The 26,494-nt window shown below is 41.1% G+C and overlaps 2 protein-coding genes across 10 annotated transcripts in view; both read right to left on the reverse strand.

The window, feature by feature from the left end:
* Window positions 1-23,849, reverse strand: part of TLR1 (toll like receptor 1) — a 37,689-nt gene extending 13,840 nt beyond the window's left edge. For 3 of the 4 annotated variants that reach the window (XM_082611689.1, XM_082611688.1, XM_082611690.1), the window contains exon 1: window positions 20,238-20,316. The gene's annotated coding sequence lies outside the window, so the exon portion shown is untranslated. Of the gene's footprint in view, window positions 1-20,237; window positions 20,317-23,766 lie in introns of those variants that run through there. The other variant, XM_082611691.1, reaches the window with a different exon arrangement.
* TLR6 (toll like receptor 6) lies at window positions 6,732-23,849 on the reverse strand. Of its 6 annotated transcripts, none has more exons than XM_082611685.1 (3): window positions 20,238-20,302; window positions 16,217-16,440; window positions 6,732-9,692 (listed from the first exon to the last, which is right to left on the reverse strand). In XM_082611685.1, the coding sequence occupies exon 3, from the start codon at window positions 9,621-9,623 to the stop codon at window positions 7,230-7,232; it is 2,394 nt and encodes a 797-aa protein (XP_082467811.1). In that variant the 5' UTR covers window positions 9,624-9,692; window positions 16,217-16,440; window positions 20,238-20,302; the 3' UTR covers window positions 6,732-7,229. The 6 variants fall into 6 exon arrangements, with proteins under 6 accessions (XP_082467811.1, XP_082467808.1, XP_082467810.1 ...); XM_082611682.1 differs by lacking the exon at window positions 16,217-16,440 and adding an exon at window positions 12,257-12,292 and having other exon boundaries at window positions 20,238-20,298; XM_082611684.1 differs by having other exon boundaries at window positions 16,217-16,484; window positions 20,238-20,294.
* Window positions 23,850-26,494: the final 2,645 nt, after the last annotated feature.

The raw sequence follows: 26,494 nt of genomic DNA on the forward strand, positions 1-26,494 counted from the left end.
CATTCATCAGCTGATGGATATTTGGGTTGTTTACACTTATGGCTCTTATGAATATATAAACATTCATGTACAAGTTTTTGGTAGACATACTCTCTCTTGGGTATATACTTAGATACTTAGGCATGGACTTGCTGCATCGTATGGTAACTGTGTTTAGCCTTTTGAGGAGTTCCAGGCTAGCTGCACCATTTTACCTTTCCACCAACAGTGTATAAAGGCTCCAATTTCTCCACATCCTTGCTAACACCTGTTATCATCTGACTTTTATTATAGCCTTCTTACTGGGAATGAAGCAGTATCTCATTATGGTTTTAATTTGCATTTCCTTGGTACCTAATGATATTGAGCATCTTTTCATGTGTAGATTAGCCGTTTACATATCTTCTTTGCAAATTTGCTGAACTTGTGTATTAGTTCTAATGGTTTTTTAGTGGATTCCTAAGTATTTTCTGCAATTAAAATCATGTCATCTGCAAAATGTCATCTTCTTCCTTTCCAAGATGGATACCTTTTAACATGTTCTTGCCTAACTGCCCTGGCTAGCACTCCCAGTACAATGTGGAACGGAAGTGGTGTGAGCAGACATCCTCATCTGGCTCCAAATGTTAGGGAAGAGCTTTGAGAACCATTAAGTATGATGTTAGCTGTGAGTTTTCCATCTATGCTTTTTATCTGGTTGTGGAAGTTCCCATCCGTTTCTAGTTTGTGAGTGTTTTTTTTTTTCCGGAAGAGGCAGAAGTATTGTTTCTTAATCAACAAGGAAGAAAACAAATGCTCTGACCCCAGTGTCCTAGTTTGGGAGATGCCTCTCCCAGCGTAGTTCAGTTGACCCTTGGACAAAGCAGGTGTTAAGGGTGCCTAATATGACTATAACTTTACAGTTGGCCCTTTGTAGCTGTGGTTCTGCATCCTTGGATTCAACCAACCACAAATAGTGTAGTACTGTAGTACATATTTATTGAAAAAATATCTGTGTGTAAGTGGACCAGTGCAGTTCAAACTCATCTTATAAGTTCAAGGGTCAGCTGTACTCACAGCTGTGTTCCATTCCTTTCTTCCCTCCCTATTTTCCTGACAGAAAGCACAATTCCTCTCTCCAACCTGACCCTAGAGTTCAAACTGTGCCCCATGAAGCTGGCTGGGAATGAAAAATGACATCACTAGGACATTTAGCATTTAGTTAATTCCCCCTTAACTACTTAAAATTTTCCAGCAATTTTTTTTTAAGTTGCCACCTGAGTAAATCTTAGGCTAAGGCCAACCTGTCTCCAGCTACTGACCTGAGGGGAGGGTTCCTCTTTTAGCTTCACAAAATGTTAACCAGCAACTTTGTACACAATCTTGGTCCAAGTTTTTTACTGTTGGCTTAGGATAAATTCCTGGAAGGAGTAAATAAATGTCTTGGGTGGTTTTTCATGTTTATTGATAATTTCTATCACTTTTGTGAATTACTTGTTCATGTCATTGCCTATATCAGGGTTATGATTTTACTATTTAATTATACATTCTCTTTTATGTTACTGACACTAACCCTCCATCAAACTTTTGGCAAACATCTTCCCTCATTGTTTATCTTTTTATCTCATGATCTTTTGAACCAATAAATACGTAACTTTTTATATAAACAGGTAAGTTGACTTTCTCTTTGCTACTACTGTCAGTTAGTTGTGTGCTGGTGAACCAGGTTACAAAACAAAAATAAAAAGCCTGATTTTTTAGCACTTGTCAATATCTATGGTGTAAGTATTTCCAGTATAGCTGATTTCTAGCTACCAACTGACCTGCCTGCAAAATTTCTGAATATTTAACCACTGGTTCTCACAAGTGTGTACAAACCAGCTCCAGCAGACTACTGCTATATGTTGCTTTTAGGTTTAGAGAGTTCTTCTTCATAACAAGGTCAGATAAATATATGTGTATATGTTCTCCTAAAACATAATTTTTCAGTTAATTTGATCTTTTTATTATTCAAGTAATAAATGTTTACTGAAGAAAACAGGAAATATGAATAAATAAAAACAAAATTTCAAATCAATAATAACTTACCATATAGAGATAAACCAATATCATTTTTGGAGCAACCATGCAGACTTTTTAATATATATATAAACATGCTTTAGGCTCTTGATGCCTGTTGCCAAATTGCTATTCAGTAAGATTGTACAGTTTACATACATACACACACACACACACACACACACACACCTGCCCCCTCAGATGGCACTGGAACAAGTATTGTTTTGTAATCTGCTTTCTTTTTTTAAAATTAATTAATTAATTAATTAATTATTTTTGGGTCTATTGGGTCTTCGTTTCTGTGCGAGGGCGAGCGGGGGCCGCTCTTCACCGCGGTGCGTGGGCCTCTCACTGTCGCGGCCTCTCTTGTTGCGGAGCACAGGCTCCAGACACGCAGGCTCAGTAGTTGTGGCTCACGGGCCTAGTTGTTCTGTGGCATGTGGGATCTCCCCAGACCAGGGCTCGAACCCGTGTCCCCTGCATTGGCAGGCAGATTCTCAACCACTGCGCCACCAGGGAAGCCTTAATCTGCTTTTCTTAATCCATAATGCATCATAAATGTCTGTTTATATCAGTAAATATCCACCTACAGCTTTGTTATTATTGGCTGAATAATATTCCATTTTATTTACAATGTATTTTAAAAATATTTTAATTAACAATGTATTCAAGCAATCTTTTTAAGTTGTCTCCAAACTTCACATTATTATCATAAACAACTCTGCAATAAGCAGCATGTTCATCCATTTTCTTAGGATGTGTATGAGCAATTATTTCCTTAGGATACATTCCATGAAGTGAACTCTCTGAACCAATTGACATAAATCCATACCATTTTTCTCTGTCTACTGCTATGAATGTCTTTTTTATTTTTATTTTTTTGATATGTCTTTTTTAAATGATTATTTAATCCAAATTTAGAATAGATTTTTAGGTTGTTCATCTGCCATATAATTCAATAGCCTACTGACAATTTTGGTTTCCCTTCTTGTCTGTTGGTTCTACGGATTATGGTATAGGGTATTGACTGGAACTTTTCCTATGACTTGGGTCCAAAACCAAGGACTAGGAAGTGTTACTTACCCCATAGTCTAAGGAGAGCTCTCAACAATTCGGGCCAAGCACTTCCTAAAGCAGTTGAACCAGACAGTGCAATCCCCACCATCACCCCATCCTCACATTTCCCAGGTACCTATACATAAAGGGGCAGCAGTGAGAGAGTCAGCAACATTGAGATACCAGTGTTTATGATGTAAGGCTACACCCTATGATATGGAGAAAGGAGACCTTTAGATGGAATTGGAGATTGAAAATGTTAAGCTAGAGTGCACTGTTAATACCTCAAAAGGGCTGAAGATGTCTGAAATTTGCTCACAAAAATTACTTCATATTTAGACTTGACTCTGTTGAGATTCCTTACTCTGTGCTTAAAATGCAGGAGGCGTGGGTTTGATCCCTGGTCTGGGAACTAAGATCCCACATGCCATGAGGCCAAACAAACAAGCAAAAAACAGAAAGTCCCTGTGGCTTTAGAAATCCCTTTAAGTCTCTTTATCTGCCTGTAATTTATTCTCATTCTCTTCTGATCAAACCAACCTCCAACCTCCAGAAATCTAGACAGAAAGTGACTTCCTCCTTTCCCAGTGTTGTGTTCTGTGTTCTCATTAAGAATCACTCTCTCCTCCATTTATATCCCAGTCATCCAGTCACTGTCTCTTAGTCATGCTCTCACACCCCTCCATCCCATCTTCTCTGCCAATCTCTCCTTTTTTTGGACTTCAGAACTTCAGAACTGTGAGAAATACATTTCTGTGGTTTAAGGCACCCAGCCTGTGGTATTTTGTCAGGGCAGCCTTAGCAGACCCCTATACCACCCTTCTCGATAATGGTCACGAGGCAGGTAACCCTGCTCCCCACTCCTCAATCCCCATCCTCACCCACCACCATGACAGCAGGTCATGACAAAGAGCTTGACTTTTGTTCTAACTGCAAGGGGAGGTCATTAGAACGTTTTAAGCAGGGGAGTGGCTTAAAATAATTTATACTTTAAAAATAATTACTCTGATTGCTGTTTGGAGAATGTATGAGGCAAGAGTAAAAGCAGGGAGGCCGGTGAGTTTACTGCAGTCACACAGGTGAGAGACATTGGTGGCTTAGTCGGGACAGCGGATACTCTGCTCCAGGTTACAGGGTGGAACATGCACACTCTGTCCCTGATGGCCTGCAGACTCAGCTGGGGGTGGCAATAGAAAAAAAGGGAGGGAAGAATAGGACAAAAGCTGCGTGGGTCCATGAGACACTTCTGTATCCTTGAAATAAACACGCCCTTTCCCAAGTTGGTATCTGCTACTTGCAACTGGAAGAATTCAAAAGAGGAATCAGAGGATTCCTGGAGATAGAACATCTTTCTCTAAAAAACAAACTGATCTCTTATGATAGAGCTTTCATATGTCTGAAATGTGTATGGTTTCATATGTGACAAAAATACAGGTTTTGTTTAATTCTATTTGAAAATGCCAAAATTCTATGTTTTCACTGTCAGCAGTATTTTGTGGGAAACATATTGGAACCATTTAAAAATATTTGATCACTTAGAATGTGTGACATAGTTTGTTGTTGTTTGCTTTTTTTATGAATTTATTTATTTATTATTTATTTTATTTTTGGCTGTGTTGGGTCTTTGTTGCTGCGCACGGGCTTTCTCTAATTGTGGCGAGCGGGGCCTACTCTTCCTTGTGGTGCGCAGGCTTCTCACTGAGGTGGCTTCTCCTGTTGCGGAGCAGGGGCTCTAGATGTGCAGGCTTCAGTAGCTGTGGCATGCAGGCTCAGTAGTTGTGGCTCGCGGGCTCTAGAGCGCAGGCTCAGTAGTTATGGTGCACGGGCTTAGTTGCTCCGCAGAATGTGAGATTTTCCCGGACCATCAATCAAACCTGTGTTCCCTGCATTTGCAGGCGGATTCTTAACCACTGCGCCACCGGGGAAGTCCCAGTTGTTTGCTGTTTTGGTTTTGTTTGTTGGCTTGGGGATTTTTTAGTTTAGGGAACAAGTCCAACAGAGGCTAACCATTTGGGAGAGGGCCTGTGGAAGAAAGTAAGTGCTCTCCTGAAGAGAAGGAAGGCTTAATGCAGACAGAAGATGACTCTAATACAATTTCATTAAGGCTAATTTCTTTATAACTATTAATTATGAAACCAGTTTATTGAATGAGCTAAGTCCAGAAGGAAAGGGCTTTATTTTTCTAACCATAGCTTTACAAGCAAGTTTTGTTGAATCTCTCCCTCTATAAGGATCTATTCAGGATCTATCCTGAATCCTGCATCCCATAGATTTTAGTGACAAGTCTCATTTTAGTAACTGCACCTCTATTTCAGGCATTGAAATGTCCAGGCCAGTCCAGTTTAACATCAGTCTCACACCTAATTCAAAATTCTGCTTGGCCCTGGCTCAGGCCTTTCTTGCAGTGAAGCGGGGAAGGAGTGTGGTCAATATCATCACTCTTCCTCCATCTTCTCTGCCTTCTCTATATTCTGGATGTTCCCAGGCCACTATAAGTGAAGAGAGTATTAGAGAAAAAGGAGCAAGTCTCCCTGCAACTAACTACTGGATAAGGCAGGCAGGGTATCATGCCTCTGCCTCTGATTATGGCGGAGTTCAAATGTTGGCTCTTTCACAGGATGCATCTGTGGGTCATTCAGAGGCCTTGGGGGGGATCCCACATTGCACAGCTCTTTGATGCAAGTGGCACATTCTCTGGCTGACCTCTTGCAGCATCCCCCTGACCCCCCAAGTCATATGCCTCTTCTCCATAACCCCTTGCCTCTTAGCAGTATTGTCCCTTTGCACAACAGGCTGCCCTATTAGCTAAGATCGTATCATGACAACTCAAGCCCAGATACCCTTCCCATGGTCATTATGGCCCACAGGAAATCCACAACACTTCTGCCCTGCCAAATAATGGGAGGGTAAGTTGCAATCACTGCTTCCTTTCTTTCCTCATCCTGCCATTTCGGGCTGCCCAAGCCACCCTCTTACCTCCTGAATTCTCCAGGTGAGAAGCACTCATCCATTCATTCAACAACTATTTATCAAGCACCTATATTTGCAAAGCATTGTTTGCCAATAGGTGACACTCATCCAGCTCTTCCAAGAGCTCTCACTCCATACTCTGTCTGCCGCACTGGACCTGTGCATTCCCGTTACTCTGCAAGCTTTCAGGCTTGGAGTAAGATGTGAGGTTACTCTTCTCCTAAGCTTAGAGCCCATCTCGTTTGCCTTTGGAATAAATCCAAAGCAATTTCCCCATAAGTCTAGAACCTCTGCATAATGACTCTCTAATCACCCTTTTGAAGCCAGTCTTCTGAAAATGGGTAATATGAGTTGATAGTTACTGACCTCTTTCTGCTATTTTTTAGTAATTCCAGCCTGGCTGTGTCTAATATCTGTTTAAAATGTGGTGATATTTACTGCCTTTTGTCAGCTTTGAGGCATTCGCCAAAATTCTAACACAACCAGATAACTCCTATTCAATCGGTTACAAATACATTTGGCTCTGAGTTTCCTTGGCAAGCCAGTAAATCATGTCTTTGGCCTCAACAGCCTATGACTAAGACTCTATTTCCCTTTATATACATAGACTACCAATGCCATGAGTCGTTACTGATTAATTGCATATTTGTGTAGCAAAGTCAAACATTTTATAAACTATTACTCAGATGTGAAGAAAAAAAAAGTATCTTTATTTTCCATATCTGGTCTAATTTTTCCCCCAGCCCCAAAGCAGAGCAGGATAACAGAGCCGACCAGAGGCCGATGAGGATCCACAGGACACTCCAAGTACCACTGCATACAGTTCTGAGGTGGACTCTTTCCTGCCATGAAGTTTCATAAACTCCTGCTCACACAAAATCCTCTGGGGAAAGGAGAAGAGAGGGGAAATGTCCTTGAACGACTGAGCATTTACTCAAAAGAGCTTGTTTCAATTTGAAACAGAATGGTTCAACCAGAAGACTGAGCTACCTGTCACCAGCACGTTTGAGCACCACCACAGCCCCCAGTCTGGTCCCCAGTTCAACTGAAACACAGTTTTCATTGAGGGCTTCCTGAATGCATGGAGTTAATGGAGGCAGCATCCACAATAACTTGAAAGCACAGTGTCTATCAGAATCCAAGTTAATAATGGTTTCTTAAGTTGGACTTCTGATCTTTTTATTTTTTTAAGCTTTCACGTCATCATTTTCAGTGACTAGTATTAATTTAATATTAAAAGCAGCTCTAATATTAGCCCAAAAAAGTCCATGTTTGCTCTTCTCCTTGGGCCATTCCAAATACGTTCTCTGTGCCATGAGAGCCCTCAGCTTGTGATACCTGCCAGGAATGCTGTTCTGTGGAATGGGTTCCAGCAAGATCAGGATTAAGTTATTAGATCCTTCACTGAAGAGATTGTGATGGGCAAAGTAGAGTTCATAATGGCACCACTCACTCTGGACAAAGTTGGGAGACAAAACAAAGATGGACTTGTAACTTTTCTCAATGCAGTTTATGATATTTTCCACGATGCTCTTGCCAGGAACAAAGTTTCTCTCATGGAGACAAATTCTTATATCTTCTTTTTCTAGACAAGGTACAAGTTCATTCTTCACCCAGGCAGAATCATGTTCACTGTATGAAATAAAAGCATGGAACTGGAGAGCTCTTTGGAGTTCTTCTAAGGGTACATTCCTAGCCCTGCGCCGGGTCTGGGTCCACTGACACACCATCCTGAGATACCAGGGCAGATCCAAGTAGATACAGAGGACAGTCACGGTAACAGCCAATACCAGCCCAGGGACCCCAATGGTGACAATCAGCAGAGCTGTGTTGCAGGATAATTGAGATACATGGAAGTCCTTTAGTGGGGTTCCCTTATAGCTTTCTGGATAATCACACTTATAAGAATCAGGCCAACCCTCTACCACTTCACTTGATACTTGTTCTACACTTTGGATAAAGTCTCTTAACTCACAGGTACATTGGAATGGATTGTTCCCTGCTTTTAGGGACCTAATCTTCTGGCAGCTCTGGAAGAAATCAGCTGATGGGTTGGAGACTGAATTATAGTCAATGATCAGTATGGAAAGGCTGCTAAAGGTACCACATCCAGGAAGGTGGGCTAAAGAATTGGAAGCAACACTGAGTTCTTGCAAAGTTTCTAGACTGGTGACATCTTTAGGGATGCTCCTTATTCTGTTACTGTGGAGATCAAGAACCTTGACCCTGGGAGGTAAACATCTGAAAACAGAGTCAGTAAGTATATTTGAAGATAAATTTAACACCACTATACTCCCAACCCAAGTGCAATTTCCATCATGTCTATCATATTTCAAAGAATTCCAGCTAACATCCAGTATTTCCAAAGAGAGCATATCCTTAGTCATAAGACCTACTTTGAAAAGGTCTTTTAATTCATTCTTTTGTAGGATAAGTGTCTCTAATCTAGTTAAAGTGTGGCAATTTTGAAAAACACTATCTGTGAAAATATTCTGGGTGAAGTTCAAAAACGTAAATGTGCTTGGTTTCTGAGGACAAAGCATGTGTACAAAAGGTGTGTCTGATATGGTTAACATCGTAACAGTCATCTCAGAAAACACTGTGTATAATGCTGTCTGTGAAAAAATAAAAACTCTGTTTATAACATGTTCTATATTCAGTGCTTTCAATGTTGTTTCATGATAAGTAAAAACTTCTTCACTGATGCTTTCAACTATTGTTAAATTGTAAATATTGAGATATTCTACAGGTTTGGGCCAAAGGAATTGAAAAACTCCAACCAAACATTTCCAAGTTGTTTCCATATGGTTTAGGGTAAAATTCAGTAAGCTTGGCCCTCTAGTGAGTTCTGACAAAAATTTAATTAAAACTTGACAGTTGTCATCATTCAATTTAATATTAGTCAGTTGTAACCACCCTAAACTATTCACTGATATGTTCACTTGGACAAAGAAGAAGCTATCTGGGTGAAAAACAAGGTGAAGTTCCTTTGTATTCAGAATTTGAAGACTTTCTTTCTCATTTTCTTTCACAAAATAACCTTCCAAATCCAGAAGGATGCAACTTAGGTGCAAGTGAGCAATTGGTAGTAGATCTAATTGCTGGAACTTTGTAGCACTTAATCCTAAGAAATTCAGTTGAGTCAAGTTGCCAAATTCCTTACAGATGGGCAGGGCATCAAAGTCATTGAATGAGAGGTCTAAATGCTTGAGACTTGTAGTGATCGGATGACAGGATATCTTCTGCAACCGATTGTGAGATAAATCCAAATATTCCAAATCCTGGTTGAACTTGAAAATACTAATATCAAGGCACTGGATTCTATTATGGGAAAGTCTCAAAACTTTCAGCCCTGAGAGAAAGCCGATGTCAGAGAGGTGAAGCTCAGATATGTAGTTTTGAGACATATCTAAGACTTTGGTTTTTGGTGACAGGTCTTTGCGAACACGAATAAGGCCTAATTTTGACATGTCCACCACAAATTCACTTTCATCAGAGAAATGTATTATGGTTTCAAATACTAAGGTCAGGATGTAAACAAAATGAAGGTTTCTGACAGCAGATTCTTTGTCTTTGGTCATGATGTTGAAGTGGCTATCCCCTAGAGGGTTGTTGCTGTTCTTCAGAACATCTTGATATGAATCTAAATTCTAGAAATAAAATATACATTAAGATGTATAAAGATTGGACGATTGCTCTCAAACCTCAGCTTACTAAACACAAAATTTCAATGAGTTCTTCATTCATTATCAGAATCATTTCTGTCCCCATAATTTAATGTGTTATTTTTTCCAGTTATACAAGTTGCTTGTGCCAGGAAAGGCAATACAGACCTTGTTAGCAAAGAATTGTGGTGTGTGTTATAACCTATCTGGTGGCTCTCTGAGGGATCCACTCAGGAGCGTGCCTTTGTTTCATCCCATCCAACTCAGAACTTTCCCAGGGCTGCAGCAGCCTCCTGGACAGTGTTTCAAAAACCTTTAAAGGCATGAACACTAGCCACAGCTACCTGGAGCAAGGGATAAGATATGGGGCAGGCTGCAGACACACCAAAAAGCCAGAGAAGGAGGAAGCTGGGAAAGGAGATACATGGGAGAAAAAAGGCTCTGGAAAGCTCCATGTATCCCAGGTAATCTAGAGGTCATAAACATGCCCAGGGCTGGATGCATGCTCAGAGAAGACCTGAGAAAATCCTAAACATTCACCTCTGGTTGGCTTTTAGGCTCCGTGCAAGCAGAAAGTAAAAGCTAAGGCAGAGTTGTAAACAGCCTGGATAAGCACTGAAGAAGTGCTTCAACACAGAGTCAATCTGCAAAGATCAGGTGTTTTTTGTTTTGTTTTGGTTTGGTTTTTTTTCTCCAGATGTTTAAGAAAATCTCTGTCAAATCACTAGCTGACCACTAAGCCAATGGAACAGAGAATTCAATGGCCACACACAAGAAGGAATACAGTCTTTACAAAAATAGTTTAGAAACATCACTAAACAGATAAACAACCACACCCCACAGCAAGCAGCAACAACAAACCCTGGGAAAGAGGAGAATCTGAGTTACCACATCCTAATATTTCCAGAGTTACCACGTTATAATATTCAAAATGTCTGACTGAAGCAAAAGAACTATAAGGCATGCAGAGAAATAAAAAAGTATTGTTCATTCATAGGAAAAAAAATTAAAAGAACAAAGTTAAAGAACTGACACTACCCAACTTCAATTCTTACATAAAGCCACAGCAATCAAGACAGTGTGGTATTGGTGAAAGAATGGACAGATAGATCAACTGTCCAGCATAGCGAGCTCAAAAATAAACCCATCCAAATACAGTCAACTGATCTTTTACAAAGGAGCAAAGACAATTCAGTGAAGACAGGATAGTCTTTTTAACAAATAGTGCTGGAAGAACTAGAACTTTCCACATGCAAAGAAAAAAACAAAAAACAAAAGGTCTAGCTCAAAATGGACCATAGACCTAAATGTAAAATACAAAACTATAAAACTTATAGAGGTTAGTATAGGAGAAAATCTAGGTAACCTTGAATTTGGCAATGACTTGTAGACATAGTATGAAAAGTACAATCCATGAAAGAAAAAATGTTAAGTTGGACTTCATTAAAATTAAAATTTTCTGCTTTGCAACTAAGAAAATGAAAAGACAAGCCACAGACTGGGAGAAAATATTTGCAAAGCACATATCTGTTAAAGAACTTGTATCCAAAATAAATCAAGAACTCAAGCTCAACAGGAAAATAAACAACACAATTTAAAAATGGGCAAAAGATCTGAACAGATATTTCACCAAAGAAAATATACAAATGGCAAATAAGGACATGAAAAGGTACTCAATACCATGTCATTAGAGAATTGCAAGTTAAAACAATGAGGAACTACTACATACCTGTTAGAATGGCCAAACAATCCTGAAATAACATCAAATGTTGGTGAGGATATGGAGTAACTGGGACTTTCATTCATTATTGAAATTCAAAATGGTACAGATACTTTGGAAGACGGTCTGACAGTTTCTTACAAAGCTAAACATAGTCTTACCATATGAGCCAGCAATCACACTCCTGATATTTACCCAAATGAACTGAAAATCTATGTCCACACAAAAACCTGCATGTGAGGGCTTCCCTGGTGGCGCAGTGGTTGAGAGTCCGCCTGCCGATGCAGGGGACACAGGTTCGTGCCCCGGTCCGGGAAGATCCCACATGCCACGGAGCGGCTAGGCCCATGAGCCATGGCCGCTGAGCCTGTGTGTCCGGAGCCTGTGCTCCACAACGGGAGAGGCCACAACAGTGAGAGGCCCGTGTACCGCAAAAAAAAAAAAAAAAAAAAGAGGGTCCAGGTATTAGATTCTATTAAGAAATAAATGTTAATGTTTTATAATGTTATTTGGCTATGTTAGGAAAATGTACTCTTTTTAGAAATACAGAATGAAGCATTTAGAGATGAATCATTAGCACGCCTATAATTTAAGATATTTAAGTATAAAAAGATAAAGTGAATCAAATGGGAATTTTTTTCTTAAATATTTTTTAAAAGGCACGATTATTTTCACCTACCAAATTGGGAAAATTCAAAAATATAGTACCCAGTGTTGGCAGGTGGGACTAAAATAAGAACTCTCACTTACTGCTGGCAGGAATGAAAAATTAGTTCATTTGTGAAAGGCAATTTGGTCCCATGTATAAATTCCTTAAAAATATGCTTACCCTTATTTTAGCAATTCCACTTCTCAGAATTTTCTTCTAAAGAAATACACATAAAAATATTACTATGAGGTTGCTCATGAAGATGAAAAATTGAAAAAAATCATAATGACTAGTAGAGAAAATTGTTTAATCAGTTATGGTACACCCATACCATGGAATAGCATGCAGCCTCAAATACTGCACTTCGGAAAAAAAATTTCTACGATATAATGTTAAGTGAACAAAAGAATTCAAAATCGTGTGTGCAGTAGGACTCTAGTTTTGTTAAATATGATTAAAACCTGACATGTACAAAAAGCCTAGGGGAAAAAACGAATGGAAAGAAATATACAAAATGCTAACAGTGGTTATCTCTAGATCTCTAACTCATAGATGAATTTATATTTCCAAAATTTCTAATTTTGAACATCTTCTATAAGTTGAAAGGCTTGTCTGGAAATATAGCTAATATAAAAGTATTCTATATTTAAAGAAATATAATACACTTGCATTTGTGTGGAGAGAGAGAGAGAGGGAGAACTTCTTCCACGTGATAGACAATTGACATCCGTGAATGAGAACCCACTCAGAGGTCTCTGGATGGTGTCTGTGTTCAGGGGACTGAAACTTAGCCACTACGTGGGAAAGTTGATCAGCTTCCTGTATATCACTCTGCCTCCAAAACACAAATATTCCTCCCCGATCATTTATGTCCTCAAACGTTTTCTAGTGTTTACATTTAAGCCAGGAGCTTCTCTATTTAAGAAAAAAAAAATATGGAGGGGGGGAAAAAGGGAGATGAGAGAGCGGAAGATTACAGAGGTCACAACTTTTTTTTTTTTTAAAGGAAGTGTAAGAGAGAAAAGGTAAAAGGTTTTTTGTTTTGCTTTTTTTCTTTAATGCCTCAAATGAAAGGTGTGGGTGGGGGAGACAGATGGAAGAAGCTCTATATCAAGAAAGAAAATGATGGATAGGATCTATGAAAATAAAAACTACGAAAAAGGAAAGACCGGAAAAACGTGCAATTCCATAATCAAATCAACAAATATGCAAGAGAAATACTGTTTTATTTGTCAAAGCTTAGGTGAGGAAGTTGAATAAGGCAAGTTCTGGGCCAGTCCCCACCACTTCCTCCATTTAATAAATGTTTATTCAGAGTGTATGTGCCAGAACTGCCCCAGACGTCCAGTGCTGGGGGTATAAATACGAATAGCACAGGCATAATCCCTGCTTTCAAAAGCTTATAAATTAGTGACAGACACAAATAAACAATTATAGAACCATGTGACAGGAAGGATCAAACACTCACACCTGTGGTAAAAATACATAACATGTGATAGGTGCCATATCAGCGGCACAAACTACTGTAAACCTTACTGAAAACAAGGAACTAGGGAAAGGCGAAAAGAAAAAATGTAGTAGACAAAAACAGAAGGAAGAAATAACATCAGTTAGTTTTTTCCTTAACTATGACAAGTGCTAGTTATTTTTATATCTTTCAAGATAGCCATATGTTTATCTTTCTTGTCTAATAAAAAGAACGCTTGCAACATTAAAAAAAAACAACCTTAAATTATTTTGCAAAAACTTAAAAGAAACTTTACCTATTTCCTATACAATTGTTAGCATTTTCTTGCTTATTTGAAGTAATTATTCCATAATTTGAAAAAGCCACAAAAGGCTTCTTACTTACCAAGATTTCTTTCTCAGAAGAAGAGAAAATAACTTCTAAATGCACGGAAAAATAAGTGCTTGACAAAATGCAAGTCCTTAGTTCAAGTAAAGCAATACCATAAAAAACGGTTTGCGCCACCTGTCGGACATTACTGGAATTACCCCTGCACACGAATTTCCCCTTAAAGGTCCTGAGCAAAGCATGTGGTCAGTAGGTTTTTCTGGGCTACAGATTAAAACAGTAATCAAAAATTTTAATTTATATGATCACGCAGCTTATGACAATTTCAGTATGAAGAAAAATGTTTTTCTAAGGTGATATTTATCTGTAAAAGTTTGCAGCCTGAATGTTAAATTGTCACCACAATGGAAAGTTATTGAACTTTGCCTGTTTTATCACCATTTTTAATATTTCCAATATAATTGCAACTACCATGATCAATCAGTTTTGAAGCATTACTTTAGCTGGATGGGATACTTTAAAATAAAATGAACTTAGGTTCAAGAACTGGTTTTTAAAAAATCAACTTTTAAGGAAAGTTTAGTAGTTACCACACCCGGGGGGAAATTACATCCTGTTTCTCCATGTTCTGACCAACATTTGGTATTGTTAGATGTTTTCATTTTTAATTCTAAAATAATAAATACCACCGAGATCCTGCAAGACTAATTAAAAATCAAATTTCTAAAGGCCATTTAGAATAATTTTAGAACAATATCAACAAAGCTTGATGATACAAAAAGAGGATGTCTGATTAACCAGCTACTTCACGCAGCCAGGATACCCTGTTCCCAAGACTTTCCCTTAACTGAGGTTCTGTAAAGAACTGAACATATGAGTTAAATAATCATTCTATAATTAATCCCACTGTTTGGCATTATTTCATCGTTAAAAAAACAAGTTAAGACTGTACAGTCTGACCCACGACAAAGTTGGACATCAGGGTTAGAATCACTTCTGCTTTCAGGAGGAAGGAAAGGCCAACTTCTTACTATTCATTCTTACTCATCAAACATAACGGGAAGCCTTCACAGGCCTGGGGAGGATCAACAAGCAGTGGCTGTATCTCTGCTGAATGAGCAGAGGAGACGGCTAGAGTGGAGTGGGTGCCTATGACCCTGGGAAGCCAGCTTTGTGAAACAGGCAGAAGAGAAAGGAACCAACTATGGGTTTGAGGGAATTTCAAACAACACTGAGCCAAAGTCTTTAAGAAATAAGCACACATACATCGCTGCAGATTTGGTCACATCACACAATGACAAAATGTTTATGAGCATTTGGTCACAAACGCTCATTAGGGTATTGCATAATAATGCTGGTTTTCAGGAACAGAGAGGCTATTCTTGTTGAGGCTGTTAGAATTCTGAGAAATGTCTTTAAGGAGATGAGAAAACCCACAAAAATCAGGTAATGTGCAAGATGGCATGGCAGTGGAACAAACAAACAGACAGTGCTGGGCAGAAGTCCTCCAAATGCCATGTCCTAGCTGTATGGCCTTGGGAAAGTGGCTTAACCTCAAAGACTCCATTTATTCATCCACAAAATGGGAGTGCTTGTGACTTTTTTGGGAAGATAATAAATAAAAAGTGTCTGGAATAGTGATTTCCATGGAAGACAAGTCATTATAGTAAGGAGTTTTAGAATTCTATGCAAGCCTCACATTTTTTATGCTGAGGTGGAAAGACTATTAAATGAAGAAAAGCAAAGGGCAGAAGAGTATGGAGAGTATTTCAGTATTTGCATAAAATCCGGTCCCTCAGACATTTGCACAGGTTATCTTCTTGCCAGGAGTAAGGCACACACAGAGGAGAGACACACACACACAGAGAAAGGAACAGGCCAGGTGAAAACAGAGGCAGAGATTGGAATTCTGCAGCCACAAGCCAAGGAATGCCTGGAATCACCAGTAGCTGCCAGCCCTGCCAGCACCTTGATTTTGGACTTCCGGCCTCCAAAAGTGTAAGAGAATAAATTTCTCTTGTTCTAAGCCACCTGATTTGTGGGAATTTGTTATGGCAGCCCAGGCATGTAACACAAGGGTCTACATACTTATGCTGACATCTGCATAAAAATCTTTTTTTCTGAGGGGATACTTAAGAAACTGTTACCTTTGAGCCAAAGAACAAAGGGAGGGAGATATTTTTACTCATCATTTTATGCTCTTTTGTCCTGTTTAATTTTTTTTTTTACTATGTACATGCATTACTTTTATTTTTAAAAAATAAAATAGCCTTATAGTGGGATAAGTAAAATAGTCCAAAGCCAGCAAATATACTGTCCCCATATAAACAGAAGCAAGACATTACTTTAATGATTTTTGTTCTTTAAAAAACCTTCTCTTGGGGCTTCCCTGGTGGCGCAGTGGTTGAGAGTCCGCCTGCCAATGCAGGGAACATGGGCTCGTGCCCCAGTCCGGGAGGATCCCGCATGCCGCGGAGCAGCTGGGCCTGTGAGCCATGGCCGCTAAGCCTGCGCATCCGGAGCCTGTGCTCCGCAGTGGGAGAGGCCGCAACAGTGAGAGGCCCGCGTACTGCAAAAAAACAAACAAACAAACAAAAAAAACCTTCTCTTTCCCTGGAAAATCAATAAAAAAATATCAATTGCCTACCAACAGCTTTGAAACAAGTTATATAAAAATGATCAGCATCATAAAATATACAAACCACTAGAAATGAAATTGATAACTTAGATATTAAATATTAATATTAAAACCAAAATCTTCTGCTGAATTAAAAAGAAAAAACAAAACACATTCCAGAAGATACTTCTAACACATATAACCACAAAAGGATTAATATCTGAAATATATAAAGAATTCCTATAAATCACTAATAAAATGTCTAACAAACCCAATGGCGGCAGGGGTAGGAATTAGCAAAGGATATATATAATCAAATGGATAACAGGATAACATTAAAACAACCAGGAGACACCACTGTACACCCCTGGGATGGACAAAAATTAAAACATCTAATGATACCAAGTGTTGGTCACAATGTGAGGAAACAGGACCTCTTATACATGTCCAGAGATTCTGACTTAAATAGTCCAGGATGGGGCCAGACATCAGTATTATTTTGAAAGCTCTTCAGGTGATTCCACTCCAACCCAGTGAGGATCAGGGCGCCCTGAGACCTAAACGCCATCCTGAACACCGCGCCCTCTAGTGGTCCCTAGTGGTCTCCAGTGGTCCCTCTTTTCTTCACACCTCAGGGCCTGGAGGTGATGTAGGTTTCCCTGACTCTCACTGCTACTTCCAGATCACTGTTCTTCCCTCCAACCCTTGAAACCTACCCCTCCTGGTTGCAGCCATCCACAGGCCCATCACTCCCTCATTCATTATTTTTGCACCATTCACTGTCTGAGTCCAACACCACCACTGTCATAATTCTAGTGATTTCAGTAGCTATGTAGAGATTCTTTCATTCCCCTGGCTTCTTAGTTCTTTGATATTCTCTCTTCTAATGAGCTTGTCCTGAAACTTACCTCAGCCATGCATTCCCTTATTGTACCCTACATATTACTATTACCAACGGCTGTGCTCTCTCCATAACCTCTCTTGCCAGCATCCCGCTTTTCAACTAGCACCTCTAACTCTCTCAGATGCCAACAATTCCCCAGTCCCACTGCACTGGACTGAAAGATCATGGTCCACCCTTTTAATCATCTCTCTGAATTCACCCTCATTTACCTTACTCCTCTCTCCTCAACCCAGGTTAAATCCAACTCGCCACTGGACTATATTGAGCCTGACCAGCTGAACATAGTTGGAGAAAATACACACCCATGCTGACTGTCTCACTTGAAATTCATGACTGGGTCCCAACCTCAAGAGGGAGAAGCCATCCTACTATCCTTTTTGCTCCCCTTCCCTAGCCCATTCACTCTCACTGTCTTGACACATCCTCCTCTTATGCTTCCAACACCTCCTTTCCTTCCTCACTTTCAGCTGCTGATGCTTCATTTTTCAGGAAGAAAATAAATGCAGCCAGAAGAGCATTTCCACATCTTCCCTCCAAAATTCTACTAGCGCCTACTTGTCCCTGTTCTATCTGTGTTTTCCTCTGTTCTCCTGAATGAACTCTCTGTGTCGAGCCAATTCCTCCCCATTAAGCACTGAACCTCACTCCTGCTTATCTGCTCAAGGAAATCCCTTCACAATTATCCTCTCTACGTTGCATCATCATTTTTTTGCTCTAATGTATGATTCCAATTAGCATATAATGCTACAATTTCTCTCATAGTAAAAAACAAAACTCTCCTCTGAACCCACAACCTCTTCCTCTCTGCTCCTCTTTACACCAGAAATCCTTGAAAAAGTTGTTTTACTCACTATCTCCAATTATTCTCCTCCCATCTTCTCAAACCCTCTCTCTCTCTCTCTCTCTCTCTCTCTCTCTCTCTCTCTCTATATATATATATATATATATATATATATATACACATATATATATTCTTTTTCATGTTCTTTTCCATTATGGTTTATTACAGGATAATGAATACAGTTCCCTGTGCTATACAGTAGGACTTGTTGTTTACCTATTTTATATAACTCCTAATTTATCCCTCCCCCACCCCCTTTTCCCTTTGGTAACATAAATTTGTTTTCTATGTCTGTGCATCTGTTTCTGTGTCATAAATAAGTTCATTTGTATCATATTTTAGATGCCACATATAAGTGATATCACATGGTATCTGTCTTTCTCTTTCTAACTTTCTTCACTTAGTATGATAATCTCTAGGTCCATCCACCACCTACCTCAAACCCCAAACCTGTCCACTTTGCATCCTTCCTCATCTCAGTAAATGATACTTCTATTCTTGCAGGCTAAATTCCTTGGAGTAATTTGAGACTTCTTTCTTTTCGCTCAAACTCCACACCCAATCCATGAGCAAATTTTGTTGAGTGTTTCTTTAAAATATATCCACAAGCAAAACCGCTCTCATGCCCTCCACCACTCCCACGTGGCCAAACCATCAACTCCCTCACGTGGGTAACTGCAGTGGACTCCTAATTGGTCTGTCTGGCTCCTCCTTTCCCTCCACCCCCCCCAACCCCATCCCAACCCAATTAAAATCATGGCACACTCCTACTCAAAAGCTGTAAGGATTCCCTTGCCGCTCAAAGCATAAGCCAAATCCCTACCATGGTTTGCAAGGCACTGCCTGGTCTGCCCCATCTCTCAGTCTTCAGTGCCTCTGTGGCCTCACCTCCTTCCACTCTGCCCCATCCTCCCTCTGCTCCAGCCACACTGGCCATCTTACCATTCTGTGAGCACACCAAGCATGCTCCCACACTGCTCCTGCCATTCCCCCTGCTTGAAACTGTCCCCACATGTCACCGTTGTTCATTCCCTCACTTCCTTAAAGTCTACAGTGAAGTGCCGCTTTATCTGCAGGGCCTTCCCTGACCACAGTTGCTCCCGCCCATCATTCCCTAGACCCTGTAGACTATATTCTGTTTTATTCCACCACCTGGCACATTATCTAGTTAGAGTCTATCTGCCTTGCGACAGAATATAAGCTCTTGGAGGGCAGGAATTCACTCTGCTCCTTATTTCATCCCTAGTACCTAGATCAGTTTTAGGTATGTAGCACACTCTCAGAAAATTTTTGTTTAATGAATGGCTGGGACCACAGTGTAGAACGATTTCATAATATCTAGTGACGGTAAACTGGCTATTCCATTTCTAGCCTGGGATACAAGAAAACATATACAAAGTTGACCGTTGCAGCTCTATATGCAATATAGTAGATAGCACTATATTGGCATTCAGCACATGTAACAACATGTAATAGTGAAACATGAAACACACTAAATGTCCATTGTGTGGGGAATGGATAAATTGTGGCACATTCATATAATGGAATCCCATGAAGACTTAAAAATGCATTTACTGAGGGCTTCCCTGGTGGCGCAGTGGTTAAGAGTCCGCCTGGCGATGCAGGGGACACGGGTTCGTGCCCCGGTCCGGGAAGATCCCACATGCCGTGGAGCGGCTGGGCCCGTGAGCCATGGCCGCTGAGCCTGCACGTTCGGAGCCTGTGTTCCGCAACGGGAGAGGCCACAGCAGTGAGAGGCCCACGTACCGCAAAAAAAAAAAAAAAAAAAAAAAAAAAAAATGCATTTACTGGAGCTACATGTATGAATATGAATGATTCTCAAAAATATAATGTTGAGTAAACAACTGTACAGGATGTTATTTATAACATTTTAAAACACTGAAAAACAATTTAATATAGTGTTGATGAATGAGGATATGTGCAGTCAAATGTAATAGAACTATGGGTGGGAAGGATGCACAACAACCTCAGGACACTCCTTACCATTACCTCCGGAGAAGGTGGAGACTAGGAGGAACAGGGTTTCAAACACATCTGTAACTTTTTTCTTTTTAAAAGAAGGTTCTAAAATAAATGTGGCAAAAAATAAAATTCGTTAACTCTACATATTGTCATACCATTTTCTACTTCCCTTCACACACATAAGTATTTGTCATATTGTTCCCAACCTGGGTTCTTATACTCTTTAATCAATAGAAATTGCTAAGAGGCCAGACGAGGAATTCAGGCAAGGCTTTATGGGGACTCGTGCTGCAGCACGAGGGATTGAAAACAAGTAACAGGTGCCTTTGCTTGATCCCCAAGGTGGGTGAGCTGGTCCCTTAAATGGGGTGAGGGTGAGGGCAGATTGGTGGGTTGGGCTGGAGGGTGGCTTCGGTTATTTGCCCACCCCCTTGGTGGTGCTGCATGCAGGGATCATGCTCAGGACCCTGCTTTTGCTCGTGGCACTTCAGAAGTGGCAGTTGGGTTTTGGCTTTTTTGTATCTTATTGTTCATATTTTGCCCCAACTGCACATGCATGGAGCTATCTTTAGTCCCTCATAGTTTCTTTATATTCTGTTGCTTGAGGAGACATGTGTCCAGGTGCAAGCAGTGCAGTAAAGGGTCCCAGGTCCCAGCCTGTCTCAATATTATTCTCTAGTTTTCTATATTTTTTAACTACTCCTGAGTTTTTTAAATAAAAATTGCTTACATTGCCAAAAATTAAAGTTTTGAAATAAACCAGGTGGGCTTGAAGCAGCAGCATTTGAGTAAAAGGGCATAATTAGAAGTTGGCAAAAAAACCTGTTGCTTGATTGATAGTCTCTTATTGTAAAGGTACAGTTTGGGTCAAAGGAGAAAGAAAACTGGATAAACCTACCTAAGGAGACAAAAGACCTGTACTCCTAAAACTATAAAACTGATGAAAGAAATTGGAGATGACACAAACAGATAGAAAGACATACCATGTTGTATATACCATTGATTGGAAGAATCAATATTGTCAAAATGACTCTACTACCCAAAGCAATCTTCAGATTCAATGCAATCCCTATCAAACTACCACTGGCATTTTTCACAGAACTAGAACAAAAAATTTCACAATTTGTATGGAAACACAAAAGACCCTGAATAGCCAAAGCAATCTTGAGAACGAAAAACGGAGCTGGAGGAATCAGGCTCCCTGATTTCGGACTATACTACAAAGCTACAGTCATCAAAACAGTATGTACTGGCACAAACCAGAAATATACATCAATGGAACAGGATAGAAAGCCCAGAAATAAACCCACTCACCTATGGCCAATTAATCTACAACAAAGGAGGTAAGACTACACAATGGAGGAAAGACAGTCTCTTCAATAAATGGTGCTGGGAAAACTGAACAGCTACACGTAAAATAAAAAAAGAAATTAGAACATTCTTTAACACCATACACAAAAATAAACTCAAAATGGATTAAAGACCTAAATGTAAGGCCAGATACTATCAAACTCTTAGAGGAAAACATAGGCAGAACACTTTGACATAAATCGCAGCAATATCTTTTTCAAGCCATCTCCTAGAGTAATGGAAATAAAAACAAAAATAAACAAATGGGAACTAGTTAAACTCAAAAGCTTTTGCACAGCAAAGGAAACCATAACTAAAATGAAAAGACAACCCACAGAATGGGAGAAAATATGTGCAAATGATACAACAAACAAGGGACTAGTCTCCAAAATTTACAAACAGCTCGTGTGCCTCAATATCAAAAAAACAAACAACCAGTCAAAAAATTAGCAGAAGACCTAAATAGACATTTCTCCAAAGAAGACATACAGATGACCAAGAGGCACATGAAAAGATGCTCAACATCACTAATTATTAGAGAAATGCAAATTAAAACTACAATGAGATATCACCTCACACCAGTCAAAATGGCGTTAAAAATCTAAAGATAATAAATGCTGGAGAGGGTGTAGATAAAAGGGAACCCTTCTACACTGTTAGTGGGAATGTAAATTGGTGCAGCCACTATGGAAAACAGTATGGAGGTTCCTTAAAAAACTAAAAATAGAGTTACCATATGATCCAGCAATCCCATTCCTTTGCATATATTCATAGAAAACTCTAATTCAAAAAAATACATGCACCCCAATGTTCATAGCACCATTATTTACAAGAGCCAAGACATGGAAACAACCCAAATGTCCATCAACAGGTGAATGGATAAAGATGTGGTACATATATACAATGGAATATTACTCAGCCATTAAAAAGAATGAAATAATGCCATTTGCAGCAGCATGGATGGACCTGGAGATTATCATACTAAGTGAAGTAAAAGAAAGACAAATATGATATCGCTTATATATGGAATCTTAAAAAAAAAAAGATACAAGTGAAGTTATTTACAAAACAGAAACAGACTCACAGACTTAGAGAACGAACTTCTGGTTACCAGGGGGGAAGAGTGGTGGGAGACAGATTAGGAGTTTGGGACTGACATGTACACACTGATATATTTAAAATAGATAACCAGCAAGGACCTACTGTATAGCACAGGGAACTCTGCTCAATATTCTGTAATAACCTAAATGGGAAAAGAATTTGAAAAAGAATAGATACATGTATATGTACAACTGAAACTAACACAACATTGTTAATCAACTGTACTCCAATATAAAATTTAAATTTAAAAACAAGCGGAGGAATGCCTGATTGGGCTGTTGCTTTTCAGCAGGCAAGGAGGGGCAGGTGTGGCAAAGGTATTTGCTATGCCCTAGGCAGGCACAGAAGTCACAGGCAATAGTGTTTGTGTCTGTGGTACACTAAAACACACCTGTCACACCTGGAATACAATTTGCTAACACTCACAATGGCAGAACTCAGAAAGAATCACTGTTTTTAAAATTAAATTTGCCCTAAACTTTATACAAAAAATTACAATACATATACATATTCACAAGAATAGGTTTATACTATATACACACTTTTGTAAGCTTCCCTTGCTCTCAATTTAATATTCGGCTATGGCCCGCCTTCCTTCCATATCAACAAATTGGACATACAGTTATAATTAATGACTACAGCATATCAGATTGTTTGAAGTTACTATAGTTTACTTCACCAATCTTTTTACTGGGGGACAGATTATTTCCGCGTTATTTTCCCCGGCATAAACAACCACAATAAACATCCTTGGACATACATATTTGCATATTTGACTGTTTACTTGGTACAATTCGCAGATGTGGAATTCCTGGGCCAAAGCTAATACATTTGAATTTTGATCCGCATTTCTAAACTGGCCTTCTAGAAAGTATTTTTATTCGGTTGATTGGTTTTAAATCATATTACACTCCCACAAACAGGGTAAGACAAAGCTGTTTAAAGCACCACCAGGGGATCGAAAACTCTTACTGAACTTGAGCGGCCCCTTCTCGGTGAAACTCTCTGCGGGGTTTCCTGGGAGCTTTTAAAGGAAGGAAAGGGATCCGGAGAACCCCGAGTCCCGCCCTGGGTTGGGGTGGGCGCCCCTCCAGCTCACCCGGAGGCACAAAGCCGGAAAAGCTAAGTTCCCCAAGGTTGGTCGGAAGCGCGGCCGCGACCCCCACAGCCTGGGGAGGGAGGTGCCCGAGGCTTCCGCCGCGCTCTGGGCTGGGGCGGGGTCACGGGGGGCGGGGCCCTGTCGGGGCCGCGGGGCGGGGCAGCTCGGCCCATCAGCACCCGTCCCTCTCCCGGCCCGCCCTCAGGCCGCGTCCCCGCCAGCCCTGCCGACGTGGCGGGGCGGGACCCGGCGGGCGCTCCCGCGCGCACTCGGCCGCCTGAGCGGTAAGAACCCTGGGCACCTCTCGCCGTCATCCCCTTCCCCGGGCGGGCAGAAGCGGGGGGATGCGGGGACAGCCGCCGCGGGGTGGTGGGGAGACCCTGCCGTCGCTGCTCGTCCTGTTCCCGGAGTCGGCAGGGGCTTGGCACGGGGCGCAGGACCCGGAGGACCGGCCTTGGGGGGTGAGGGTCCCGGGCGGCGCGAGCGGAGCGGCCGAGGGCCCTGCGTGGGTGCGGGCGTGTGAGTGTGTGTGTGTGAGTGTGTGTCGCTCCGGGTCCACGCTCATGCACACACCCACACGCCCGCACTCCGGCTCTGCCCCCTCGGCCGGCGAGAACCTCTGCGGAGCCTGTCTTGTGCTCCCGAAGTATCCGGTACAGCACCATGCAAGTCGGAAAAAGTTTTCCCAAGGTCCCAGGGCCGACTGAGAGGTAGGCTGCGGGGTCTCCGCAGCTGGGGGCACAGAGGAAGCAAGTTCCATACCGGGGTTCGCTGCCCTTGGCCTCGGAAAACTGAGCTCAGGCCTTGACTTCCCACCCAAGCTCATCATCTCTCCCCCTGCAGACGCCGGCCGTGCTGGCTCTTCCACCCCAGCCAGCACCCTAAGCCAGCAGCACCTCCATTCACAGCCCCCAGGTTGAGTCCTACTCCCTACGCCAGCTCCCCAGCCCCCCACCTGCCCACCCAGTTGGCTCATCTTCTTCCCTGGAATCTGGTGAGTATTTCCAGCTATCTCAGATCAGGCGCCTAAACTTCACTGCCCTTTCCTAGAGTAGGAGACTTCTCTGTATCATCTTAAGAGTGATCTCTGTCCTACCGATCCCATCAATTCCCATCCTAAACACGGAGAGAGTCAGGCAGGTGGCTTTTTAAAATCAATCTCTTGAACTCCAGAAGACCTCAGCCAACCTGAGGAAACTGAGAATGAGGCAGGCTTACTCCTCAGAGGCCTCTCTCTGCCCTCTTTTCCGCCTAGTGCTCCTTTCCTACCTCACCCATATCCATTCCCTGCTCTCTCCTTCCTTTCTCCATCAAAACCTGAGCTCAGGAAAGACTGATAAACTCCTTACATCATAAGCTTTAAGCAAAAGAAGGAAACTTTCAGGGTGGAATTTGAGGCTCCACGGAGCCAGTGCAGAAGGAATTTGAGGGTAGGAAGGAACCTTGCTGAATCTCAGGGATTCAGACCATATAAGCAGCCATTTATTTATAAGACCAGGCTTATATGGAACGTTGTTTCTTTTTAATCAATATCAAACAATATATTTCAGTTCAGTAAATATTAGAGGATCCAAAGCCAAGCTATGTGCTTGTTGGTCACAGTTCTGGAGGAGAGAATGACACAGAAATAAATATTCCTTTTAAATGCCATAGAAGTCCATGCAAGGTATCACGAGAAACATGGAAGAGAGGGTAATTCATTCTTTGGAAGGATTGGGACAAATTCAGGAAAATTTCAAAGTAAACAGTGACATTACACATTGAGAAACAAATAGGAGCTTGCCAGGCAGTTGGAGACAGGGCATCCTGGGCAGAGAAACCAGCATAAGCAGAGGTAGGGATGTTTATGAGCTGTGCCGGCAGTGATGGAGTATCTGGTGAGGGAAGAGTGTCGGGTGTGTTGAGAGTTACAGAAGCGGATAGAGAGATTGGAGCTGGATTGTGCAGGGCCACGGATGCCATACAAAGGTGTTTAAACCTAATGGTTTTTAAACAGGGGAGCAGGTAGGTCCTCTCCGTGTTTCATAAAATTACCTGGCAGACATGTGGAGGCCGGACGGGAGGAAAAAGAGACTGGGCTCTGGGCACGTGTACTTGTCAAGCACCATAGAAACTCTTGCAACCTGGTTAAGAGCCTGTTATCCACAGTTTTTGTTCCTGGTCTTTCACTGGCACTTTTTGAAATTGAGAGCAGTGATTTCACACAGGGTATGGTATTACCAAATTCTTATTTTGCCAAGTGAGACCATTAAAAAATAAATCAATGCACTACACCACTATTTCGTAAAATGAAAGACATTTTAATACCAGGAAAAGCACGAAGGCTAAACTTGAAAGATGAAGGCAGTACTTTACATTTAATAAATTTAGATTGATGCAAAACTCGCTATCTTGTCCTCATTTTTCTCTGTCATCATGGACTGGTTCCAGTCCTGCAGTGTGGTGTTGGGGAACAGAGTATCCAGATCATTTTATCCAGCCTTACCCTAGATAGGAGGGAGTGAGGAAGCCCAACAAGAATGAGTTGTACGCCCACAGAGGGATGGTGGGACCAGAGCATGGCTCTTTGCGCCTCAGCATCCATCCCTCCCATCCCTCGCTATTCCTCCATATCGCTCTTGGTCCAGCCACACAGCATCTCTTCTGAATATCTAGATTCATTCTTGGGCATTTGCACATACTCTTATCCCATCATGCCTGAATAACTATCAAAGCCGCTATCAAGGTT

The sequence above is a fragment of the Mesoplodon mirus genome, assembly GCF_964341445.2.
Source record: "Mesoplodon mirus genome assembly, chromosome: 2".
NCBI classification, from domain to species: domain Eukaryota; kingdom Metazoa; phylum Chordata; class Mammalia; order Artiodactyla; family Ziphiidae; genus Mesoplodon; species Mesoplodon mirus.

Coding starts and splice junctions, on each gene's coding strand:
- TLR6 (XM_082611682.1), bottom strand. Junction 9,693..12,256: donor GTGGAATTGCTAAAATAAGG/GTAAGCATATTT, acceptor TTTTATTTCTAG/AATTTAGATTCATATCAAGA.